Source organism: Dromiciops gliroides, chromosome 4 (genome assembly GCF_019393635.1).
Source record: "Dromiciops gliroides isolate mDroGli1 chromosome 4, mDroGli1.pri, whole genome shotgun sequence".
Taxonomy (NCBI): Eukaryota; Metazoa; Chordata; class Mammalia; order Microbiotheria; family Microbiotheriidae; genus Dromiciops; species Dromiciops gliroides.
Window position 1 is genome coordinate 446313127 of NC_057864.1, and position 27224 is coordinate 446340350.

The window sequence follows — 27224 nt, forward strand, 5'->3', positions numbered from 1 at the left end:
GATATTGATGAACCTGAGAACACTTAGAGAAAAGCGACCTGGACAGTAAAGGGGTTTGAAAGCATGAGGTTTGAGATTCAGTTGAACAAAATGCAGATATTTAGCTTGATGATGAAGAGACTTGGGGAAACAGGGTTTTGGTTTTCCAGTGTTTGAAAGGAGACTGTTCGGAAGAAAATTTAGTCATACCGTTTGGCTTTAGATAACATAGTTGGTATAAATGGGTCAAAGTTAAAAGGAAATAGATGATTTTGAAATGGAAAGGGTTACTTACCTTTGGATCCTAGTACATTTCCTGTTTTGTTTTAGAAATTCTCTCCCTCCCCCTAACCCTCTCCCTCCCTCCCTCCCTCCCTCCCTCCCTCCATTCCTCCTCTGTGTCTCTCTTCTCCTTCCCTGGACACTGGTATCCTTTACCACTTTGCTTTCCTTTCCTTATATACCCAGGCTCCTTAACTGCTCACAGGGCTCTAATAAGATGGAAATCATCAGTTCCCCTCCTTTTGATGAAGGGAGTATGATGATGTTTTGACATCTTTCTTTCCACTGCCTCCTAGGATCCTCTAGGTCTTACCATCACTCATACCTCTATACTCTTAAAGTCCCTCCTCCCCCTACTGTCCTCTTAACTGACATAGCTTAAGGACTTCTCCCCTTTCCATCTCTCCCACTGCTGAACTCTTAGGGCTTCTGGGCCCTACCCCCAACATGAAACTGAATGAATTCATTTTTTAAAAAATGTATCTCCAGCTGTGGCATAGTTCTTGGCAACTAGTATTTGACAGGTTCTTTAAAATTCATTCATAGTTTTAAGTGTGACCACAAACAAAATTATTTGAGGAAAATAGGCATATTCTTTGTGAAATATTTCTAAAAGAGCAGTGTAGTTCTTTTGATCATATATATTTTTTTGTAACTAAAAAGTTGGGTGACCACAAATATACCTTCCCAACACAAACTCCCATGATTCCAAATTCTGTGATTTCATCAAAAGATTTATATTCTGTCAGGATATTCTTTTCTCTGCCATACTACATATCACATAATAGTCTTACCTTTTTTCAGTTTAAGTTCAAAGGAAAAATTTTTAAAATGCTAAAAGTCCATCAGCAAGTGAATCTGGCAGAATTCAAGCTTGCCTTCCTGTATTCTTAAGTCCACCAGTCAACAGCCAAAGGCTAGAAGCAAAAGCTAAAATAAACCCAAACCCAGCCATTATGTTGACTACAGACAGTTCTTGAAGCTTTGACTTCTCTTTGCAATATTTTTGTTGTATAACTTGTTCTCTTGGTTCTTATTTCATTCTTCATCAGTTGATAAAAGTTTTCAAAATTGTTTATTTTTTTTAAGTGAGGCAATTGGGGTTAAGGGGCTTGCCCAGGGTCACACAGCTAGTAAGTGTTAAGTGTCTGAGGCCGGATTTGAACTCAGGTCCTCCTGACTCCAGGGCCGGTGCTCTATCCACTGTGCCACCTAGCTGCCCCCAAATTGTTTATTCTTATAATATTGATGTTAAAATAGAAATTGTTCTTTTAGTTCTGCCACTTGACTGAGTATCACTCCTATAAGTCTTCCCATGGCTCTTTGAAATCATCTATTTCATAATTTCTTATAGTACAATGATATTCCATTACATATATTTATGTGTGCACACACATACATATGCATATATACATATCTGATAGTAATATGTCACATCCATGTACTACAGTTCATTTAGCTGTTTCTCAATTGATGGACAGCCTTTTAATTTACATTTTTTGCCCCCACCAGAAGAGCTGCTATAAATATTTTTTGCACATATATTGACCCTTTCCTCTTTTGGGGTGGGGTGGGGTGGGTAATCGGTAATAGGCCTGGCAGTGGTATAGCTGGGCTCAGAGGGCATGAACTGGTCAGTGACTGTTTTTTGGTGTATTATTTCAGATCGCCTTCTGGAATAGCTGTATCCATTCACAGGCTGGACATCAGTGTACACTGAGCCCAGGATGTCTACAGGTTGGACATCAATGTGCACTAAGCTCAAGAAGGCCCGGGAAAGGTTTCTTATAGAAAGTGGGACTTTAGCTGAGACTGGGAGGAATCCAGGGGAGCCAGAAGGTGGAGATAAAGAGGGAGAGAGTTCCAGGCATGGGTACAACCAGTGAAAATGCCTGGAATTGGGAGAGGGAATGTTGTGTGTGAGGAAAATGAAGAAGGTTAGTATTATTGAATCACAGAGTAAATACATGGAAGCAAGATGAAAGTATAAAAAGGAAAGGTAAAAAGGAACCCAGGTTGTGATGGACTTTAAAAGTTGAACAGAAAACTTTGATCTTCGAGGTAATAGGGAGCCACTGGAATTGTGTGTGTGTGTGTGTGTGTGTGTGTGTGAGAGAGAGAGAGAGAGAGAGAGAGAGAGAGAGAGAGAGAGAGAGAGAGAGAGAGAGAGAGAGAGACATGATTTAGAAGATCAGTGTCATTTGGAGGATTGTCTGCAGTGAGAAGAGACTTGAGGCATGTGAGAGATGTGTTGAAGTGAGCCTAGGTGACTGGAAGAATAGTGGTCCCCTCAACAGGAAAAGGAAGAGTTTCAGAGGGAAGATGGTAGGTTCAGTTTTGGACGTGTCCAGTAGGTGACTGGAGATTGGAGATCAGGAAAGGAGTCAGGGCTGGACAAAGAGACCTAAGAATCTTCACCATAGGGATGATCGATGAAATCCTATCCCTTCTAACTCTTTTGGAGTGCTTTACCCCCTCCTAAACTAATTTGTCCTAAGCTCAGCCTACAGTCACTTTATTCCTGTTTTCCTTCTCTTCAAAGTCTGACCTATAGTTAACCAGTTCAACTTTAAGCAGTCTTCTTCCTTTGAGTTCTTTGTCCTTTGGCCTGTCAAAGCCTTTCCAAACCCCTCGGGCAGGATTACTCTTACAGTCCTCCTCCTTGTCTAGGCTGAACAGTTGGCTCTGAGAATCATCTGTAGAGATGATAATGGAAGCTGATGTAATCACTATGTAATATAACAGATCCTGAAGAGAATGGGCCCCAGGACAGAGTCAGGGGACACCCACAATGATCAGACATCACCTTGATAAATGTCCAGCAGAGAATACTGAGGAGCAGATGGGTAGGAGAATGACTTAGGAGAGAATAATACCATGGAAACCCAGAGAGAAGAATGAATCAAGCAGAAGAGGGTGTGTGGCAGTGTTCAAGGTTGCAGAGAGATCAAAAGGATGAGGATTGAAAATTGCCATTAGATTTGGCAACTAAAAGATTATTGGTCGTCTTACATCTGGGACAGCTAATTTGACAGTCACGTAAAACTGGAAGACATACAGATGTATTTGGGGGCAAATGGAACATCGGTTGATTTGTTTATATCAGAGTGGAAACAAAGTTTCTCATTTCATGTGCCAGAATATAAAAAAATTGTCGTTATTATATATGTTTGATCAAATTAGTGATAGTTTTAAGGGGAAAAGTCAATAGAGGCTAAGTGGTTTTACATTAATTATATTCATCAAGGCTTTATTTTATAAGATCAGCCAAAAAAATCTCAGTGAATATCGCTTAAGACTGAAAGATTTAAATGGGACTTTATTAGGGTGAGCTTATAGAACTTAATGTTTTTCATTTGAATAACTAGAATCTTAGCTGCAAGGGATGACAGAGAACAACTAGTTCATAGCAATGATCAGCTAATGTGTTCATCCTTGAGTCTTATCTTCGGGATAAACATTCTCATTTCTTCAGCTAGTTTTCAGATAGTATGAACTCAAGGCCCTTCACCTTTCTCTACAGCATTTTGATGTCCTTCCTAAAATGTGATGCCCTGAATCAATCAATCCAGAGACATTTGTTAAGTAGTTCCTAAGTGCCAGGCTCTGTGCCAGGCTCTAGGGAGAATGGAGCACAAAATTGAAGATGTGACTTAACAAGGACAAGTTCAGAATGATCACCTCTTTGTTCTCAAAGGTAGTTCCTCTCTTAATGCAGCCTATGGTTGTATTAATGCTTTGGGCTGCCAAGTCACAGTTAATTCATGTTGAGCTTTTCCTTATAAACTGCTGTCTAACTGCCCCTTTGCATCCCCCACCCCATTTTGTATTTGTGTAGTCAGGTTTAAGACCTGACATTTATTTCTCTTCCATTAATCCAACCCAATGTTTGCATCTGAACTCAGTCATCTTTGTGTTATCAGACCCTCCCCCTATGAAGGCATCTACCTAATGGATCCTTACAGAATCTTGTATTTTGAGATTTGGTGCATTGGATCCCAAGACAGTTACCCAAATTCTTATCTTCTCTCCCCCCCCCCCAACCTTTGTGTCAGCTGCAAATTTTATGAACATGTTATCTACGCCTTTATTCAGATCCTGAGCTATTACTCAGGGCCAAGGACAGATCATTAGGGCATTCTACTAGAGTTTTGCTGAAATACTTTATAGACATACTGAATCTATGATATTTATTCTGTGGTCTGTAAGTCTTGCAACTATGAAAATGGGAAATGAAGTTGGCTTGGCATGACGATTTTTAATGAAGCTGTGTTGGGTCATTGATTACTGTTTTCCATTTATAGTGCTCATGATAGGGATAGTTATCTCTTTGATTATACATTAAACAATTCCATCAGGAATTGTGTAGAACAAGCTTGTTGTTCTATAGTTTACATACTCACCTGCCTCCCTGCTTTTCTTTATTTGGAGGCACTTGTAGTTCAGTGACTTGCCTAGGGTCACACAGATGGTGAGTGTCTGAGGCCAGATTTGTACTCAGGAAGATGAGTCTTATTTTCTTCCATCTCAGAACTCCATCCACTGTGCTACGAATTTGTGTAACGAATTTAAAGAATAGCTAACATTTGTAAAGCACTTTACATATGTTATCTAAACTAATGTAAGGAACCCTTAGTATCTTCATTTTCATACATGAGCAAACTGGCTTGTGACTAGCCCTGGGTCACACAGTTCTAAGTGGCTGAGTCAGAATTTGAACTTGATTTGACTTGAATACTAGCACTCTGCGTACCATGCCACCAAACTGCTCCGCACTGATGGGGAACACTGTAGACTGCAAGACAGTCTTTGCACAGCTCCATCACAGTACCCAAGCAGTTGTTGTTGTTGTTGTTGTTGTTCTTCTTCTTCTTCTTCTTTCTTCCTTCTTCTTCTTCCTTCTTCTTCTTTTTTCCCAAACAGTTCTTTTAAGCTGCCTCTCCCCACATCTTTCCCACCACTCTCTCTGTCCACCCAGTCTCTTAGTCAAGAGTCTTCACTTGGCATTCGTGAGAAAAGAGAGGCCATTCACCCCAAACTTGCCCTGAAAAACAAGCTCCTTTTGCTACATCCCTAGACTTCTTCATATCCCCCATTCTCTTCTCTTTTATTCCAGGAGTATGTATGATGAAGAGGGGCCCTTTCTCTTTGCCAAGGCTAACCTCTCTTCTGTATCTGTATCTGTATCTGTCCTCTCTTCTATTTTTTTTATACTAGATTGTCCTTGTAATAATTTTATTTTTCTCAGATGTTCATTTATTAACTCCTTCCTAGGTGCTTGGAAATGCTTCCAGGTCTTACCTGTCCTTAAAACCCCCTAATGACGACTTAATAATTTTCTCAAGCTATCTGCCTATATTTCTTCCCTCACATAACCAAACTCCTAGAAAAAGCTGTTTGCTCTCTTTGCCTCTACTTCCTGTCCTCTCATTTCAGTTTGGCGTGTTACATCCTTCATCAACAAAAAATGCTCAGTGATCTTTTAACTATCAAATCTGATGATTTTTTTTTGAATTCCCACATTTCTTGACTTCTTTCCAGCATTGGATACTGATGACCCTTTCCTTTTGGATACTCTCACTTCTCTTTGTGCCTTTCTTGTTTACTTCCTAAATGCTTACCAAGACTATTGAAATAGTTTGATTGTCTCTGTTACTACCAAATCGATATTCTTAAACTACAGGTCTGACTTTGTTAATCATAAATCTCTTGCTCAAAAAAGTGACCTTTCTTTGTTCTTGGATCAAAAATCTGTGCAGGATTAAAGTCTTTAACTACCTGGCTCCAACCTCTCTGTCCAGGCTTAATATGCATTACTCCCCTCCACACAGTAAAGTCTGGCCAGATTGGCTTTGAAAGACAACTGCTCTGAGCAAGAATGATCTAAGACAATTCTGAATGATTTATGATGAAAAAGGCTATTCACTTTTAGAGAGAGAACTAATCCCTAAGTGCAGATTGAAGTATACTTTTTTCTCATTTTCCCCCTTCCCCCGCTTTTGGGGCAATGTTGCTAATGGAAATAGTTTTTTCATGACCACATGTATAAATTGATGTATTGATTGCCTTCTCATTAGGTGGGGAGGGGCCAGGAGGGAAAGAATTTTAGGCTCAATTTTTAAAAATGGCTGTCAGAAAGAAAGAAAGAAAGAAAGAAGGTAGGCCCTGGTTGAAAAGATGCCCTTCCTTCCAGCCTTAATACCTTTTTAGAATAATCTGATTTTGTTAATTTCCTGTTTATCTACTCATCTTTTGGTTAATATTCTTGTTTCTTCCGCAGAATATTTTTTTGGGGGAGCATTGTTTAGACACAAAATTCTAAGGTACCCATCCTTAAGGGGTTCTGTACTCTTGTTTTAAAATAATGAAATTCTACCTGTATTTTCTAAAGTCGTTGATATTTATTTTGAAATACTGAATTTTTGAGCCTGTGTAGTTTTCTTTCTTTCATGTGTATTCTGAGAATTAGTGTTCATTTTATCTCCAAGTTCTTATCATTTTTACTGTAGCAGCTAGTTATTTTTTGTTGGTCACAATGAATTGTAGAATAATTACTTTGATGATTCTTTTGCTTTTTATAGAGTGAAATTAGCAAGTCAGGAATTTATTTGTTGCTCTGCTACTTTTGGAAGAGTCCTCTCTTGACAGATATTGGATAATTGAAGTTTCCAATCGGTACTATATAGTGCCTCTGTATCAGGGTTTGTGACTCATTTGTATTTCTCCCTTTACAGGATAAGTCACTAAGTGATGGATGGTTTATGGTCTGCATGTTGGGTGGGAGTACTCGTATTGATGAGATTATTGAGGCATAGCAAGTATTGAAGCACAGGAAGAAATATGTAGCAGACACTTGGGAGTATAGGCCTGGAGTTTTATAGAAGCATTAGGGTTGCAGATAAAGCTTTAGGAATCATCTGTATACAGTTGGTAGTGAAAGGTGTAGAAGTGGATATGATACCAGTTCAGCCTCACAAATACTTATTAATCACCTACTCTTTGGAGAACTTTATGCTAAGTCTTGAAAGATACAAAGTTTAGAAAAGAAAAGGTTCTGGTTCTTTTAGAACTCTCACTTGAGTGGAAAGGAGAACACAAAATAACAGATATATGTGATACAAAATAAAGTGTTGCAGGGAGGTGTCCTAAGGTAGATGGGGAGACATGGTTGTTACTAGGAGAAAAAAGGATCAAGAAAGACTTCACAGAGTCTGTGGAATTTGAGGCGGGCTTTAAAGTGGTTGGATAGGAGTAGAAGAGGCAAAAGGAAGGAAAGCCATGTGTGCCAAAAGCTTGAAGGCAGGAAAAGGAGGGTAGAGTTCATGGAGTAGAAGAGTATGAAATAAGCAGGATGTTGAATCTGGAGATAGCAAAATAAATCCAAACAAAATACTGGGAAAATAATTTGCAGTGCATGCTTTCTTGATGGTGGGTCAATATCATTTTCATAAATACAATATAGGATTATAATATAACTGAATTTATTTTCTGAGGAAAAATTTGGAGTAGTATTATGTAGTTTGGATATTGAGATGTGTAACCTGAGTGGTAAGTGAAATAGAACTATAGTCCACTATGATGGTATATCCTTTAATTGGCATGCTTTGAAAATGGATTGTGTAGAATTCTGTGTTGTTCTTTTCAGTGATGAACAATTTTAGCTCAAGGGAGTTTTGTTTTAGTATCATACTTTTAACTGATAATATTGTGATAGAATAAAAAAGAAATAGGAAATAAAAATTAAGGAAATTAAGGAAATAGAAATGAAACTACAAGGTTACAAACTTTTTAGAAAAAATGTGCTGTGGGTATCTAGAGTGATGTATTAAAATTTTTGTCTCTTCAGATGATGAAACATGCCTGGAGTAATTATAGGAAATATGGCTGGGGGCACAATGAACTTAAACCCATTGCTATGAAAGGACATTCCACTAATATATTTGGTAAGTTGATTTTATCAAATTGCATTATTTCCGTTTTTAACCCAGATCCTTAAAAATTAAAGTTATCTTAGCTGTATTATACTTGAAACATTATTCTCTTTTTAGTTTTCTGTAGTTCAAAATTACTGTACTCATTTTTATGAGCAGTAAATAGTTATGTTCATTGTGGAGTGATTGTCCTAAATGTCTTGCAGGAGGGAGGTTATTTATTGAATTACTATTGCTAAAATTTCTGTTTCATTTTAATTTTCTTGTAATAGAAAACAACATCAGAGGTTGATACTCAACATTGTCTTATAGTTGGGTCCAGGAGTCTTTGAACACTCCTTTGTCTTTTTGAATCTGGATTGGGCTCTTGATGTGTGGGAAACATTAAAAGAACTGATGCATGAAACTTTTGAGAAGTTCTCTTATCTTTGAAGGGAAAGTGAGGTCGGTGAAATTTGTCTTTGTATCTCTAGGACTTAACAGTGTTGAGTTGAATGTATTGAAATGAAATTCACAATTGCTTCAGTTCATTTCACTTAATCTGTTTGGTCTGCCTCTTCTTCCTTGACTTTGAAGCTCAGAACCCCAAGGGAGTAGGTGTTTTCTAGAAGTTTAGGGAACCTATCCTATCTATTGGCTGCTGGAGTCAGAAGACTCGAGTTCTAGGCTCTGACATTTACTAGAGATGTGACTTTTGTCAATTTGCGTGGTCCTTTTGAAAGTAACCCCTTTGAAACTTTCATTAAGTAGCAATAATATTCATAGTATTTACCCCCAAAAGATTGCTCTGAGGAGTAGATGGAATCATGCTTGTGAAAGCACTATGTATGATGTAAATCACTGCATACTGAATTAAGTTTCTACTGGAGCTTTTTCTCTTTGCACTTCTATTATAATTAGAATACCCAGATCCTTTGAGCAGTGACCACTCAGAGCCAATCCTTGTACTTTTCCTTAGAGACTCCTTGAATTTCTTGTGAAATTTGGGACTGTCATCGTCTAAATATAGCTTTTCCTTAAATATTTTGTGATGAGTACAACAAAACACCCTCCTCTAAAACTATGCATATTTAGAACTCCTAAAGTATTTAAGTTGGCTTAATTGTAATGTTGTGAGGTTGTTGATATATATATTTTCGCACATATGCATGCACTCTGATATATGTACATGTGTATATTTATACACATGCATACACATGTATTAGGCAACTTTCTAAGGAGGTTGGTGGGAATTTAGGAAGGGGAGCTATATGATGCTATGTTGAATGGGAATTGTGAATAAACAGAGCACTTTAAAGCAAACTGTGCATTCAGAAATTGGGTAGGAAGGAGATGATTTTTGAGCTTAACAAAAATGATAAAGTTTTAGTCTATGTCCTCCAAAGGCTAAAAATGTAAGAAGGGCTCTCTAGGGACTCTCCCTTGAAAGAAGTTAGTTGAGTTTGGACAGAGAATGGTTTCTGTCTAGGATGGGAGTAAACTTGAAGCCTGAATGCAATGGGATCTTGTTTCAACAGTGATTAAGGGAACCTGGCATGGTTCCAACTTGGATTGAAGTTTAAAAGTAATCTGACAACAGAGGTCTGTATTCATTCATTCATTCATTCATTCATTCATTCATTCATTCATTCATTCATTCATTCACTTATTTATTTTTGGTGAGCTCCTCATAAACTGAATCGAGTAGATTAAAACAATGTACTTGTAACTTAGCTATCTAATACATAGTTTATAATATACCCTAAGATTTTCTTTACATTGTAATATTTTATGTACTTCAGACAATTGACTGATTTATTATTAATATTTGGGGGGAGAACCATGTACTATAGAAAATGTGATCCATGAACATGGCCAGGAGCATGATGGTCTTTGAAAAAGACCCCCATTGACGAGCAACTCTCTGGTGGCAGCTAAAAACTATCCACAGAGGGTGAAACTAGGTGGTATCTCTCTTTTTTAAAAAATCTTTTTTTGCAAGGCAATGAGGGTTAAGTGACTTGCCCAGGGTCACACAGCTAGTAAGTGTCAGGCCACATTTGAACTCAGGTCCTCCTGAATTCAGAGCCGGTGCTTTATCCACTGAACCACCTAGCTTTCCCCTAGGTGATATCTCAAGGTTCATCTTTCATAATGATTAGCTTTTTACTAACTTCAGGCTTTCAGGGTTTTCTAGGGGAAACAATAACAACTATTCATTGCCTCAGAATCCTGAATAAGATGTTAATACTATAATCAGTTCTCTGATTCTAGTTTTGGTTATCCAAGGAAATGATAATTCTTTAAAGGTTTAAAGAAATATAGTAAAAAAAAAAAAGATTCTAATTCCTTTTTATTTCTGATGTAGCAATGTGATGGATTAATTGTAAATTCCATTTAGAGCATAAATTGCACTATAATTATAATATAAAGCATCATGGACTGTTGCAAAGCCTATCTCTCTAGTCTCTCATCTTGTTTGCATACCACTTGTGGATTTATTTCCCCCAAAATGTTGGTTCTTTCATATTATACTCTTGCTCAGAAGCCTTTCTATTACCTTCAAGGGAAATATAGTCCCAGCATTCAGTGTATTTTATAAACAAAATAAAACGTGTGCCAGACTACTTTTTTTTTTTCCAGTTTTCTCTTATTGGAAACATCATGAATTCCCTCTCTCAACTAGAGTGATTTCTTCAACATTTCCTAAATATACCATGCTCACTTACAGTACTTAGCTTGACATGTTTCCCTCTCCTTATGACTTATTCACATCTTATTAATCCTTCAAACCCAGTTCAAGTTGATCTCTTTCTTGAAGATGCCTTTGACTACTTTGTATTCCCATGACACTTATCTGCTATTTTACACTTAAACATATGTTGCCTAGAAAGTTATTATTTTATCTTTCATATATATGAACCTTATCTCCTCAACTAATTTTATAAACTCATCAGTGAAGAGAATGTTTCATACTTGTTTATATTGTATTCAGCATTTCCTATAGTATTTTACAGGGCATGTGTGTGTATCATATTATACATACACATACATGTAATACCCATGTAACATAGTGAATAGAGAGCCAAACTCAGTCATGATGACTTCGTACTTGTGCACAAACTTTTAAATTTATATAATCAAAATTTTTGGGCAGCTAGGTGACACAGATAAGAGTCCTGGGCCTGGAGTCAGGAAGAATCCTCTTCCCGAACTCAGATTTGGCCTCAGACACCTCCTAGCTTTGTGACCCTGGGCAAATCACTGCAACCTGTTTGTCTCAGTTCCTTCATTGGTAAAATGAACTGGGGAAGGAAATGGCAAACCACTCTAGTATCTTTGCCAAGAAAACCCCAAATGGGGTCACAAAAAGTTGTGTATGACTGAAAAATGACTCAATCACAACAATGAAATAAAAATTTTCTATTTTAGTTTCTGTGAATGTCTTTGTCTCTTGCTTGGGTCATGAAGTCTTTATCCATATATCTGATAAGTCATGTCTTCCATGCTTTTCTAAGTTGTTTATGATGTCACCCTTTATTTCTAAATCATGTACCCATTTGGACCTTGTCTGGTATATGGTGTGAAATGTTCGTCTATATGTTGTTTCTGCCAGACTGCTTTCTAGTTTTCCCAAAAGTTTTTGTCATATAGTTAATTTTTGCTCCAATAATGAGGATCTTTGGATTTATCAAACAGAGGTTACTATGCTTCTTGGCTTCTATGTATTGTGTATATACTCTCTTGCATTGGTTAACTGCTCTGTATCTTAGCTAGTACCAAATTGTTTGATGATTATGGCATTGTGGTATAGTTTAAGATGTGAGAGTTTTCAGCGGTTCCCTTGATGTTCTTTTTTTTTTTTTTTTTAAGTGAGGCAATTGGGGTTAAGTGACTTGCCCAAGGTCACACAGCTAGTAAGTGTTAAGTGTCTGAGGCCGGATTTGAACTCAGGTACTCCTGATTCCAGGGCCGGTGCTCTATCCACTGTGCCACCTAGCTGCCCCGCTTGATGTTCTTTTAAAGAGCTTTAAAAATTTTTTTATCGCTCTATGAATTATTCTTTTATAATTCAATTGGTGTGACACTGAATATATAAATAATTTAGATAGCATTGTCATTTTTACTATAGTGACTCGGCCTACCCATGAGCAATTATTATTCTCCACTTATTTATATCTGTCTTTATTGTGTAGAGAGTGTTTTGTAACTGAAGTTCATATAGTTCTTATATGTATCTTGGCAAGTAGATTTCCAGGTGTATTATACTATCTAATTATTTTAAATGGAATTTCTCTTTCTCTTTTTTCCTGCTGGATTTTGTTGGTAATATATAAGAATGATGGTGATTTGTGTGAGTTTATTTTATATCCTGCAACTTCATTTAGTTTGTTAGTTTTTTTAGTTGCTTTTCTTTTTTTTTTGGTGAGGCAATGAGGGTTAAGTGACTTGCCCAGGGTCACAAAAGTGTCAAGTGTCTGAGGCTGGATTTGAACTCAAGTACTCCTGAATCCAGGGCTAGTGCTTTAACCACTGTGCCACCTAGCTGCCTCTTTAGTTGCTTTTCTGTGGTTCTCTCTAGTGTTTGTAACTAATGGGTGTTGTATCTTGTCTTTCAGTAAACTTCAAACTTCCCCCATCTACAAACTCCTTTTCTGTGACTTATAAATATACCCTTATCTTTAAAAAATCCTCACCTAACCTAAGTATCCCTGCTAACAGTTTTCCTATAGTTTATATAAGTATTTATTTCTTGTAAGTTATCTGATTGTTAGCATAGCATTGCACAAAACAGTTTCATATGATTTTCTTTATTTCTTCTCTAACTGTTCTGCATTATTTTTAATTTTTGATCTGTCTCTTTTGATGATGAGAGGTTAGAGGTGTAAATTTCCCCCTAAGTTACACTTTAGACTTCACTCAGCCAGCTTTGGTATGTTGTCACATTGTAATCATCATTTTCATTGATGAAAATACCTGGTGTTTTCCATGGATTTCTTGGGGGACCCAGAGCCCAGAGCTTCCCCGCCCCCAGCCAGAAAGTCCTGTTTTTCTCAGCTGGGACAAACCTAAGGCAACAAAAGAAATGGAAATAGATTCTTTTTTCTAGCTCGGTGGAGAACTGATGAGATCATACCACACCTAGATAATGGACTTTCCCTTGAGGAACTTGAATGAGGTTCTTCTCTCTGATGTCATCTGTAGAGTTCATTTTAATGTAGACTACCCTCAAGTCATATCAACCAGTGGAACTGAATGATGCTAACCAATTAACTTTGATCAATGTATCATGACTGGCCTCTATGGAAAGAGGATAAAAACCTCTTGGAAAAGGCAAAGTCCTCTCTCTCAGTTGGCCTTTTGCTCTGTCTCTGATGTGCTTTTGGTTTGGCCCTCCCTCTTAGGACATCATAAGTCTAACAGCCTGAGACCATGAGAAATTAGGGAAACACTCAGTCAATCCTTTACTGCTATATAATTTTTTTTTTCAGGGCAATGAGGGTTAAGTGACTTTCCCAGGGTAACACAGCTAGTAAGTGTCAAGTGTCTGAGGCTGGATTGAACTAAGGTCCTCCTGAATCCAGGGCCAGTGCTTTATCCACTGCGCCACCTAACTGCCCCCTGCTATATAAAACTAATAAATAATATGCTCACTACCAAAACTGATATTGCAACAGCAGTTATTTTAAAAAAACAGGTTTAGCTAATTAAAAAAAAAACCCACACATACACATGTAAGGGCCAAAATTGGTATGGGGGAATTAATTGGATGGCTCGCCTTAATATTGGGGTAAGAAAGGAGATTAACAGCCTCTTTCAAAAAACAAAACAGGGTTTATTAATGGGAATAAATGTAAAACTACAGTAAGGTTAATAGAACTAGGGACAATGCAAAAAAGGGAATAGGGGAAGGAAAAAAATAGAAACCACAAACTCACCACCACCCAGATTAAGCAGTTTTCAAAGAGGACCAGCTGCACACCCTTCTTGCATCTCGCTCCCTCTCTCCTCCGTTCTCTTTCCCAGAAGCCCCGCTCCTACAGGAAACCGGGCCTTACACACACACACACACACACACACACACACACACACACACACACACACACACACACACACACACAGCCCCAGGCTAATTGGCTGGCATCCCTGATTGATAGAATCAACAGATGGCTCTACAAACACCAGCTACCCAGCTTCTGGATGCCAGGATCACCTGACTGCCCTCACCGGGCTTTTAGTCATGGTGGGGCCTCCCCCATTATAATTTGGCCAAGCCCATGAAGACGCACGGGTGTCCAGCATCAGCTCAGTGCGCATGGGCATGCACTGGGGCTTCTAATTTTAGCCAAAGATGGGGTCATAAAAACCTCAAATCACAATTCCTTATACACACACACATATACATACACATACATTCCTTTCTCTCACTTAGAAAGGCACTGTCCTGATGCAGGCTCGTATCATCTCACCTTTAGATTACTGCAGTAGTATTCTGGATGCTTTCTGTGCTTTTAAATCTCTTCTCCCCTCCAATTTAACCATAAGCCATTTGCTAAAGTACCTTTCTTAAAGTACCGATCTGACAAGTCAGATCCAATAGGATCAGACAGAATATGCTTTATTTGTCATTAAGAACCCTTTTCAAACTTTCCTCTTCCTATATTTCTTGTCTTACAATTTACAATCCCATAAAACTTGACTTCTTGCTGGTCCCTGTACATAGCAGTCCTCCCAACTCCATTCCTTTTCACTGGCTGTCTGCCACTCAGTCCTCCTCAATGCTTTCTGACAAACTCAGCTCAAAATTCTACCTTTTTCTGGAGGGCTTTTCTACTTTTCTTCACTGCTAGAGGCTTCTCTCTTCTTTTATCATTCACCTACTCACTATATAGGATGTCCTAAAAGTCTTAGTATAGTTTTAAGCTATTAAAGCTTTTTAACTATTAAAACTGCATTAAATTAAGACTTTTGGAACAACTTATATATCGTTTGTGTATATAATTGTTTACATATTGTTGTATAAGTAGAATTGTCTGCTTTTGTTTTTTCATTTGTCTAGATCTTAAATGGGTTCATTGTTTTGTTATTTCCTCCTTTAACTCTTTTTTTGGGGGGTGGGGTGGGGCAATGGGGGTTAAGTGACTTGCCCAGGGTCACACAGCTAGTAAGTGTCAAGTGTCTGAGGCTGAATTTGAACTCAGGTCCTCCTGTACCTAAGGCCAGTGCTTTATCTACTTCGCTACCTAGCTGCCCCTTAACTCATTTTTTAAAAGCATTTAGGTATTATGACATTAGCACATATTATATATTTCTGTTATTGTACCTGTGTGTGTGTGTGTGTGTGTGTGTGTGTGTGTGTGTGTGTGTGTGTGTGTGTGTGTGAGAGTTAAGTGACTTGCTCAGGGTCACACAGCTAGTAAGTGTCAAGTGTCTGAGGGCAGATTTGAACTCAGTTCCTCTTGCATCCAGGGCCGGTGCTTTATCCACTGTGCCACCTAGCTGCTCCTCTGTTATTGTACCTTTAAGCATAATGTAGTTTCCATTTTTATATCATTTTACCAAGTCTGTTTTTGGTTTTCCTTGTCTTGAGATTATGATTACTGCAACTGCTTTTTAAAAATTTCTGCTCGAGCATAATAGATTTTGCTCCAGCTTTTTATTTTAACTTACTGTATCTTTTTTCTCAAGTGTGTTTCTTGGTAAAAAAAAAAAAAGAATTGTTGCATTCTATTTTCTGATTCATTCTGATGATATCTTTGATTTTATGAATGAGTGCAGGTCATCTCAGTGATTATTAATTCGGTATTTCTATCCTGTCCTTTTATACTTTTTTTTTTAATAAGCTTAATAAGAGGGAAAAGGTGTTCTCAGAATCCAGTAAGCTTTGTATTTCTGTTCTGGTGCTTCTCATCTTGGCCCCTTATGTGGTTCCTAATAACATTAATGCCTTTTCCTTTTAATGCCTTCTTCGTGATCCACCATTCGAGGGTTGGTTTTTTTTTTTAATGTCTAATTTCTTCCTTATTTTTACTCCCACTCTTAAACCACTCTCCTTTCTCTGTTTTCTTGTTTCTGTGTTGAATTTGATGTTTTTTCCTATTAAAACTCTCTGTGTGTGTTAAACTCTCCTTTGTCTAGTTGAGATGAATGTAAAGTTCATGAGATACCTGCCTCCTCTATGCTTCCTTCCACATTTATAGTATTTTTCCTGTAGAAGCTGATTACGTGAAATAGTAAGTTTTATTCTGTTGTTCCACTTATCTCTATTGTTTTCCTTTTTCCTTCCCCAAACACCACTAAGCCATCTATCCTGTTCCTCTCTATGCATACATATAAACATATATAATTTTTAATGCATTTCTGTGTTTCTAAACTTTTTCTGTGTTGTCTGTTGGCCTTTGCAAAACTCCCCCAAAATTCCCATTTAGTTTCTTATACTAACCTGTGTTATATAGAAACCAAGATGTGGAAAATTATGATGTAAAAGGGATAACTGTATTTGTTCTGGCTCTGTTTTGTTTTATCATTTAAGCAGTACATGAATATTGATTGTGCTGTTTTGCTCCCATTGACTTGTGTCTAGTGGAAGTCTATTTATTTATCTATCTATCTATCTATTTATTTATTTTTTTTGCGGGGCAATGGGGGTTAATTGACTTGACTAGGGTCACACAGCTAGTAAGTGTCAAGTGTCTGAGGTCGGATTTGAACTCAGGTTCTCCTGAATCCAGGGCCGGTGCTTTATCCACTGCGCCACCTAGCTGCCCTATATATTGATTTTTAAAGATGGTCATACTGTTTTGGTCATCATCCTCTTTTGTCTTCCTTATTGTCTATTTAAAATTAATTTACAAGTTTCTATGACTATATACTTGGTTTTTTTTTGTTTGTTTGTTTTAAGGGCAATGGGGGTTAAGTGACTTGCCCAGGGTCACACAGCTAATAAGTGTCAAGTGTCTGAGGTCGGATTTGAACTCGGGTCCTCCTGAATCCAGGGCCAGTGCTTTATCCACTGTGCCACCTAGCTGCCCCCATGACTATATACTTGTAATCAATATGTATACTTTTTTTTTTTGGTTCTACTTTTTTTACTCTTCATCATTTCATAAAAGCTTTCTTATTTTCCTTTGAACTCTTCATTTTCATTTTATCTTAAAGCACAGAAATTACATACATTCTTTTTTTTTTAATTTTTAAAAATTTATTTGTATTTTTTTAGTGAGGCAATTGGGGTTAAGTGACTTGCCCAGGGTCACACAGCTAGTAAGTGTTAAGTGTCTGAGGTCAGATTTGAACTCAGGTCCTCCTGACTCCAGGGCCAGTGCTCTATCCACTGTGCCATGTAGCTACCCCATAAATTCTTGATCCATTCATAAATTCATTCCTTGTTTGTTCCCTAGGTTTATTCACTTTTCCAAGAATTTTCCTTTGCTTGGGTTCTCATAATTACCTCATATCACCAACACCTGCTAGCATCACACTAAGTATTTAGAGGCATGGGGGGGGGCAGCCAGAGCAAAGGCATAGAAAAGAAGTAAACAAGAATTTGTTAAGCTTTTACTGAGTGTGTAGGACCTGTCCCATGCTAACAGAAACAAGAGATGGAGGGTTGTATTTGAAAAGCAGCAAGAAGAACAATTTGACTCTAGAGTGCATGGAGGGAGTGATGTGTGATAAGGCTAGAAAGGTAAATTGGGCTCTGGCTTTGAAGAGCTCTAAATGCCAAGGGAATAACTATGTGATCCTAAAGGTTATGAGGAGCCACTGACTTCTGTTGAGTAGGGAGCCTTTGAAAGTCAGATTGATGTTTAGGAAAATCATTTTAATGATGGTGTGGTAGCCAGGTGGCACAGAGGGTAGAGTGCTGGGCCTAGAGTCAGGAAGACTCATCTTTCTGAATTCAAACCCCACCTCAGACACTTACTAGCTGTGTGGCCCTGGGCCTTAACCCTGTTTACCTCAGTCTCTTCATCTAGAAAATGGTCTGGAGAAGGAAATGGCAAATAACTCCAGTTGTTGAATATCTTTCCTTCTGGAAGGGGACCATGACGTTGGAAGGTGATGTCATGACTTGCAGTGGATTGGATTTAAATGAGGTAGGGCCACGCAAAATCACCAGCCTCACTGGTCCTCCAGAGCTGTCTGGGTTCAGTGGTAAGATAGACATCAGGATGACTGGAGATGGCCCTGGATGTTTGAGGCAATTGAGGAAGTTACTTGCCCAGGGTCACACAGTTAATAAATGGCAGATAGTCATGACTGCAGGGCCAGTGTTCTATCTACTGGATCACTTAGCTGCCCCAAACCACTCCAGTATCTCTGCCAAGAAAACCCCAAAGGGATCATAAAGAGTCAAATGCAACTGAAAAAGAACTCAACAACAACATTGCATGGAGGACTTATATAATTGTTTTTGGAAATATTCCTAAAATGTATTAATGTACTTCTCTGTTTGAGGAAGTAGAGTTTTTTAAAATTAAAATTCAGACCTATAATTTCACTGGTATAGAAGACTATTACTCCATTAATTTTTTATTATTTTAAACATTTATTTATTTTTTAATTAATTTTTATCAGTAATTCTTCTACATTTTAGTGTTAGAGAGCTGCTTGGAGCAATTAAAGATGAAGGGGCTTGCTCAGGGTCCTATAAGTGTGTGTGTCAGACTGGTTCTCTTTCTATTGTGCCATATTGTTCTAGAGGAGAGTGTGTCATTTACTTTAGTACTGTTGTGACACCTGGGGGCAGTGTGGAGCTCACCAAATCCCCTTATAACAGCTTTTGCCTTTCTTGGTATGCTCAGTGGTTAGCATGCTGTGCACATAATAGGCACTTACTATTTGTTGCCTGATCCATACTTACTGTGTTCTTCTGGGCAAATCCTATAACATTTTAGTGCAAGAGACAACTCTTTAAGACTTTAGTTCCAGAGCAGGTGCTGACCTCACCTCATCCCACTGAAATTACAGGTCTTATCACAGCCTCTATCCTGTCATTGCAGAGAGATGGTAAGAAAAAGCATTTCATTTCTTTGGTGATTCACCATCTTACAGTGGACGAGGAATGTCCTTTTGAAGTGATGTTCTCCTTTGCACAAGAGTGTACATGAAAGAGTCATGGAATTTCATAGAGTTAAAGAGAACTTCAGCACCCCTCTAGTTTCCAAGCTCTTTGGCATGTGGTCATTGAGCAGGTTCTTAAATACTTTCATTGATGATGATGTCATGGGATATAGCAAGGATAACTATTCAGTGACAGTGTTTTTATTCCAGAACATGACTTAAAAGTAATTATTGTAGGTAAAGTAGAAGACAATGTGGTCATGTAACATTGCTTTTTACATAGTCACACATTCCTCATTAATGATATATAATTTTATTAATCTAGACATAGTAACATTACTTAGGAAGAATATATTTTCTCTCTTTAGTCACAAGGGGGTAACCTTATAAATTAGTGAGACCAGCATATAGCCAGTGTTTTTAAAAATTATTTTCACTATCAGTTTATGAGCCACACTCATTAATTATTTTATTGTCACATTTTCCATTTTGATGAAAAATATATTATACACTTTATCCTTTAGTACAGAATTAGAAGAGTTTTTGCCTATTCCCTCCAAATAAAATGAAATTCCAGACAATAGGTTTGCAACCATTGAAAATATTCCCCAGAAAGACTTTCAGAGTCACAAATGGGCCAGTTTGAAGAGGATTGCCCTTGTTTGGATGTAAAAGGTCTGGTCTGTTTCTTTAAAAAACAGATTCAGTCACAATACTTCTGTAGCATGGGTCCTTACATTGTTTTTCTTCTTTTTGGTCATGGACCCATTTAACAATCTGGTGAAAGCTATAGATGGACCCCTCTCAGAATGTTTTAAAATGTGTTTAAAAACATGTGTGCACACACACACACACACACACACACACACACACACACACACACACCACAGGATTGCAGGGAAGGAAACCTATTATACTGAAATAGTTATATATAGTTTATGAACACCAGGTTAGTCAGTCAGTAAAAATTGGCATACAAAAAGAGGCAAAAAGCACTCTCTGCCCTCAAAAGATTCACAATTTGATGGCGGGGACAACAAACAAATATATACAGACAAGCTATATACAGGATTAATAGGAAATAGTTAAGAGAGGTAAGGCATTACTATTAAGAGGAGTTGGGACAGGTTTTGTGTAGAAGATGGGATTTTTACTTGGGACTTGAAGGAAGCCAGTAGGCAGAGATGAGGAAGGAGAATATTCCAGGTATGAAAGCTGGAGAAAATGCTTGGAGCTGAGAGGTGGTGTATCTTATTTGTGAAATAGGAAGCCAGTGTTGTTGGATTGAAGCATATGTGGAGGAAAGACGTAAGAACACTGGAAAGGTAGGAGAGGTTTAGGTTATGGAGGGCTTTGAATGACAAGAGTATTTTGTTTTTGATCCTGGAGGCAATAGGGAGCTACTGGATTTTATCGTGTAGGGGAGGTGACATGATCTTTCCTGTGTTTTAGGAAATTCATTTTAGTGGCTGAATGGAGAGTGGATTAGAGTAGGGAGAGACCTGAGAAAGGCAGACCCATTGGCAGCTATTGTGATAGTCCAGGTGTGAGGTGAGGAGGTCCTCTACCATGGGGGTGGCATCATCAGAGAGAAAGAAGGGGATGTATTTGGGAGATGTTGCAAAAGTGAAATTGATAGACCATGATTGGACATGGGAGTTTGGGGGAAGTTGAGAGATAGTGGGGAATTGAGGACATCACTTAGTTTGTGAGCTTGAGGAACTGGGAAGATGGTGTGTTACCCTTGATAGTAATGGTAGGAAGTTGGGAGGGTTGGGGAGAAAGATAGTGAGTTCAGTTTTGGACTTGAAGAGTTGAAGATGCCTTTGGAATATGCAGTTTGAGATACCCGAAAGGGAGTTGGAGATGTGAAATTGGAGGTCATCAGAGAGTTTATTTTCTATCCTGCCGATATAGAGCTGGTAATGAAATATATGGGAGCTGATCAGATTATCAATTTAAATAGTATAGAGAGAGAAGAAAAGAGGACTGATGGAATACCTACATGATCTGGATGAATGTCCTGCAAAGGAAACTGAGGAGCAATAAATAGGTATGAGAAGAACCCAGAGAGAATGGTGTTTTGAAAACCTAGAGAGAAGAAAATATAAAGGGGAAGAGGGAGGGTACTCAACAGGGTCAAAGGTTGTAGGGATATCAAGGAGAGTGAGGATTTGGCAATTAGAAAATCACAGGTTTGTGAAAAGTTGGACGTGACAGGAATGACTGACCAAGTAACTTTGGAGGGAGCAGCTTTGGTGGAATGGTGAGGTCAGGGGTTTAAGAAGAGTTATAGGAAGTTGGAATTGACCTGTTGTGGAGCAGTTTGAAGAAGCTTAGCCCAAAGGGGCAGGGGGAGCATAGGACCATATAGTGAATGGGGACAGAAGGATCAAATGAGGGGTTTTGAGGGTGGGGGACCCATGGACATTTTCATAGGCAGAGCAAAACCTCTACTCTACAGTCTTGCTGAGCCAGCATCTGCATGGTGGTTGTTTGGAACTTAAAAACAATTTCATAAATATGCTTAAGTGGCCAGAATATCCCACAGAATCCTGCTTCACCTGGAATGTAACTGAATTTGTACTTTTTGCAATGAAATAGTAGAAAATAATATTCTGTTAATGTCTATTGAAAGATAAAATGAATATTAGTTATTAAAAAAATAAGCAAAAGAGACGTGTGTAAGGAAGAAAACCCAGCTTGCTGATTGGGAACTCTATTCTGAAATACACTACTGATCATGTACTGATCCCTGAACTGCACTAGACTGAAATAGATTTACTTCAAGTGGGTTGAAGTTCTTAGGTAGTCATCGAAGTCTTTTATAGTTAAGAAAACTGACAAGTTCCAGAGAAGTTGTCACATACACAGAAAAAGAAAATGCATTGCCCAGAGAGAACAGTCAGTTCATTAATTGAGACAGTTTCAGAATTGGCAGGAACTCCAGAAACCATCTGGTCCAACCTATACTTTAAACTCCTTCTGTAACATCCAATACACGTGTTTATCTAAGCCTCTACTTGAAAGTCTACATTTTTAGCTAACTTTCTGTTTTGACAGTTTGACAACTGATTGCTAGGAATTTTCTTTGTAATTTTATGTTGATTTGGGGGGGGTATATTTTAAAAATTTCTTCCATAACATTGACTAATGTGTAAATATGTTTTGCATGACTGCATGCATACAACATCAAATTGCTTCCTTTCGCATTGAGGGCGAAGGGAAGGAAGGGATAGAATTTGGAACTCAAACTTTTAAAAAAATGAATGTTAAAAATTGTTTTTACATGTGATTAGGAAAAAATAAAATATTAAATTTAAAATAAAAAATAATTTTATGCCACTGCCTCTCCACCTATTGTTTTTCCCCCACCTATTGCTTTTAATTTGTTCTTTTAGACTAAGTAGAATAAGTTTTCCTTATGACAGAATTTAATGTAGTTGAAGATAATTCTCATTGTTTCCTTCCATCACACCATGCCTCCCACCAAGTCTCTTCTCCAGGATAAACATTTTTGGTTCCTTCAACTCTTCCACATATGACAGAGTCTAAAGTTCCCTCACTGTCCTAATCATAGCCATCTGTATGTATTGGAGCTTGTTAGTACTTTCCCTAAAATGTTGTATGCAGAATTGAGCCCTCCAGTTAAGATGTTGTTGGACAGTGGCACAGTAGAGTGGAACTATCACCTCCCTCCTTCTGTCTATGCACGGTGCCTCATTTAATGCAGTGTAGGATGGCATTAACTTTTTGGCTATCAAGCTGTACTTCTCTGCTCTTCCTGCTGTTCTCACTTGTTGCCCCTGACTGCCACTGATACCTGCTTCCTTTTCCTCAGGAAAGTAATGACTCTTCAAAAACAGAATCTCCAGAGCTCTCATTTCTCTGGGTTAGTTACCACATTTCCCCTAGTTTTGTTAAGCCTCCACTAGTTTTTGTCTTTCCCCATACCTCTTTCTAGCAAGCCACAGTCAGTAGCAGAGCTCACATTTGAACATTGTTCTCTTGACTTCTGATTCAGCATCCTTTCTTTACATAGAGTGCTACACAGGGAGGAAGGAATTTGGTTGACCATCATGGGATTGTTTTCTAGCTGGATAGGAAATTTAAGAATCTAGGTGATCTCTAACTTAAATGAAGTCTGGCTACATATAGTCACATGGAATCTGGGTACACTTAGTCTGAGTTACACCACTATTTATCAGCCATAGTAATGTTTCTGGCATGGGGTAGGTTGGTGGTGGCTGGTAGAAATTATTTTCATATATATATATATATATATATATATATATATATATATATGGTAGAATTTATATTGCCTACTCTGCTGTCTGTCTCTTGTCCTTTGTTTTAGGAAAGAGTTTAGGGAAATGCTGTATCTGTCTCAGAAATTTGTTTTGGTAAAAGAAAGTAATATGTCAGGAATGTCTCTGTTCTCACCCATAGTTTCCCAGTTCCTGTGATATGATTTAATCATTGGTTGTTTGCATGTTGCTTCCCATATTATAATGTGAACTTCTTGAGAACCAGGCTATGTTTTTGCCTTTCTTTGTATTCATAGTAAACACTTAAATCTTTGTTCAAGGAGTGACAATTAAATATATTTTGAAGATAGTCCAACAAGTTTTAATAGTACATTTAGTTATAGTTTTCTCTGTTAAGATTCAGTTGCTCATATTGCCGTTAGATTTTATTTATTTATTTTTTTAAATTTGACTGGACTTTTGGAAGCATTTTAGGTAAGTTTTAGCTTGGAAAAAAGGGTCAAAAAAATACTAAGCATTAATTTTAACTTACAGTGCCACCTACTGTTATGATCCCTGTATTGTTACTAGTTTACTTTCAATTATCTAATATGGCTTACGAAATTTAGTTGAATTTTTACAATTGAATAACTTTTCCACTGACTTAGTCACTTGCCAAGTATTTATTAAGCACCTATAAAGTGCCAGGCATTGTGCTGGATTTAAAAGTGAATAAATTTCCGACCTCAAGGAGATTGCAATCTAATGAAGTGAGACGACATGTACATATAGATGTGTATACAAAGTATATGCAAGATAATTTTTGGGAGAAGGCACTTGTAGCTGGGGGAGGGTCATGAAAAGCTTAATGGATGGTGACAAATATTTTCATATATGCTTTTACTTTAATTCGTTGACTTTTCATTTGGTTTTGATTCCAAGTACTTTCATCATTATTGCTAGTATGTAAGCCTTGATGTTATGTAGTAATTTGTAAATCATTAAATGCAGTGGGGTAAGGGAACTCACTATTATAAGAACCTTCTTTGAATTATAATTTTTCAGTGATATTACCTTTTTATATCAGATTTTCTTAAAGTGGGGTGTCACTTTTGTGTTAGTTGCCAAACCAAGGTATATTTTACATAAATAGTTCAGTCTCAGTTATTCCTCTAGCCATAATAGAATTCCTTTCAACATCTCCTAATTGAAGTTTCCTCATCTAAAAAATTGGAATAATAATGTTTGTATTCCTTAAGGACCTCACAAGTTTGTTTTAAGGAAAGTGCTTTATAAATTGCCAAGTGATTTAGAAATGGGAATTGAAACCGAACTGAAAAATTGCGAACTATTACTTTCATTCTTTGTATCAAGAGCCCCAAGGCATTTTGAATTTTATTTTTATGAATAATATTGATATTTTAAGATATTTGAATGTTCTCTAAATTTTTCTCTGCCTTTTTCCCTTAAAAAACAACAGCAGGGGCAGCTAGGTGGCGCAGTGGATAGAACACCGGCCCTGGAGTCAGGAGTACCTGAGTTCAAATCTGGCCTCAGACATTTGACACTTACTAGCTGTGTGACCCTGGGCAAGTCACTTAACCCCAATTGCCTCACTTAAAAAAAAATAAAAAAAAACAACAACAAACCAACAGGAACAACATATTTTAAAACTTCCTTGGTTGTTTGTGGGGATAAGTTGCTCAAACACGGGTCAAGATAATTAACTAGAATCTTTATTTTTGAAATAATGATATGGATGATTATCTTTCCTTGTTCTTTTAAGATAGGTACTCTGTCAGACTTAATTTTTATACGGTTTTCCTTTTTTTTTTTTTAAATCAACTTTAATGAAAAATATATTTACTATGAAATTGTATTTCTTAACTCTAGGAAGTTCAAAAATGGGTGCTACTATAGTAGATGCTTTGGATACTCTTTATATCATGGGACTTCATGAGGAATTCAAAGAAGGACAAGAGTGGATTGACCACAATCTTGATTTCAGTGTGGTAAGTATATAATATTGATTAATGTTCTTTTTTTTTTTTTGATTAATGATCTTTTAAAGCAACTTTCAAGTGGTATTATATAACATAGCAGGAAATTAGTGTGACAGTGGAAGGAGACTAGTGTTATAGGCTGAAAGTCTCAATTTAAGCTTAAGCCTTGACCTTGATATTTAATAAACATTTGGCCATGTGACTTTTCTGAACCTTAATTTTCTCATTTACAAAATGGGAATAATAATTACTTGTTCTCCCTGCCTCATGGAATTGTTGTGAGAAAATCTCTATAAGTATGAGCTATTATATCAACTGGTAATGAATACTACTAGAAATAAGCCTTTTTTTCTTCTATTTTTTATATAATTCATGTCCTTTCTGTTTTTTCTCCTAATAAGTCTTACTACCCCTTTATTTTTAGCTTGAACTACTGAACTGATTCTTTGAATATGTTTTTGTGGTAAAAATAGCTGCAAGAATACATTGTCATTATGGTATTCTTATATTGCTTTTTAATATTTTTGTTTTGTCAATTATATAAAATCCTCGTGTCTGCCAAATAATAGATTATTAAGGATTGTGTTAAGTAGTAATTATTTATATAAGTAATATGTTTGGAATAGACTTCTGCAAAGGGCATATTATGTGTTACCTTATGTTGACAAGCAGATATTTTAGACTGTAAGAAAGCTTCTTTTGGTCTGCAAACTGTCATATTTAAAAGCCTTTCCACCCTCTTTCTTAACATGCTAATCAGTCTTTTCCCTTATTTTCTCCTCTTTCTCTTGTGAAAATGAAGGATATAATATAAGATATTAACTTATAGTCTTCCTAGTGATTGTAATTAAAAAAAGGCATATTTGTGTGAGAGAGGTGTAGGACTTAGGGACTAATTTAGTCCAAGAAGAGTGCACAATTATTGGCTTTTTACTAGAGAATGAAGATGTATATTGGTCACTTGGGTATGAAATGGGAGTATTAACCATAGAAAGATAAGCTACATATTTTTTGATTGAGTTAGTGTGAATGTGGCTGGCCAGATGTATCAGTGTTGTCTCTGGAAGTTGAGGAATAGAATAGGTGAGAATTTTCCCAGCCTTTAACCAATCCAGCTATTATCCTCTTTTTCACTCATTCTAGTGACTGAAAAATTTAAACAACAGCTACCCTTTTTTTTTTTTTTTTTTTTTGGTAAGGCAATTGGGGTTAAGTGACTTGCCCAGTGTCACACAGCCAGTAAGTGTTAAGTGTCTGAGGCTGGATTTGAACTCAGGTCCTCCTGACTCCAGGGCCAGTGCTCTATCCACTGCACCATCTAGCTGCCCCAACAGCTACACTTAATACTTCTATTTTTAAAAACGTAACCCTTGCAACATGAGTTCAGCACTTACTATTTTGTTGAAACTGCTCCCTTGAAAGATACCAAGGTCCTTCAGCTTGCAAATTCAGTTGTCTTTTTTAGTAAGCATTTCCCTTGACATCTCTGAAATATTTGACATTAAAAACCACCTCCTCCTTCTTAAAATTGTTTCCTAGGTTTCTGGAGCTCAGTAAGTCTCTGATCCCCTGATTTTCCTACTTCTACAACTATTTGCTATTTTCTTAGCATGGTGATCTTTTTCTCAAAGTTTGGATAATTCTTCCAAGTTGTGTGCTCTCTACTCTCTCCCCTCCCCCCATCCCTAAACACTTTCAGAAATCTCATTCACTATTGTGATTTAGTCTTATCACTTCAG

At 37.3% G+C, this 27224-nt stretch overlaps 1 protein-coding gene across 1 annotated transcript in view; it reads left to right on the plus strand.

Annotated features, from left to right (window-relative positions):
* The window catches only part of MAN1A2 (mannosidase alpha class 1A member 2), a 241454-nt gene that overhangs the window by 93621 nt on the left and 120609 nt on the right, over positions 1-27224 (plus strand). Inside the window, 2 exon segments of the mRNA XM_044000249.1 lie at positions 8108-8204; positions 25376-25494. Coding sequence (XP_043856184.1) covers positions 8108-8204; positions 25376-25494 — 216 coding nt within the window.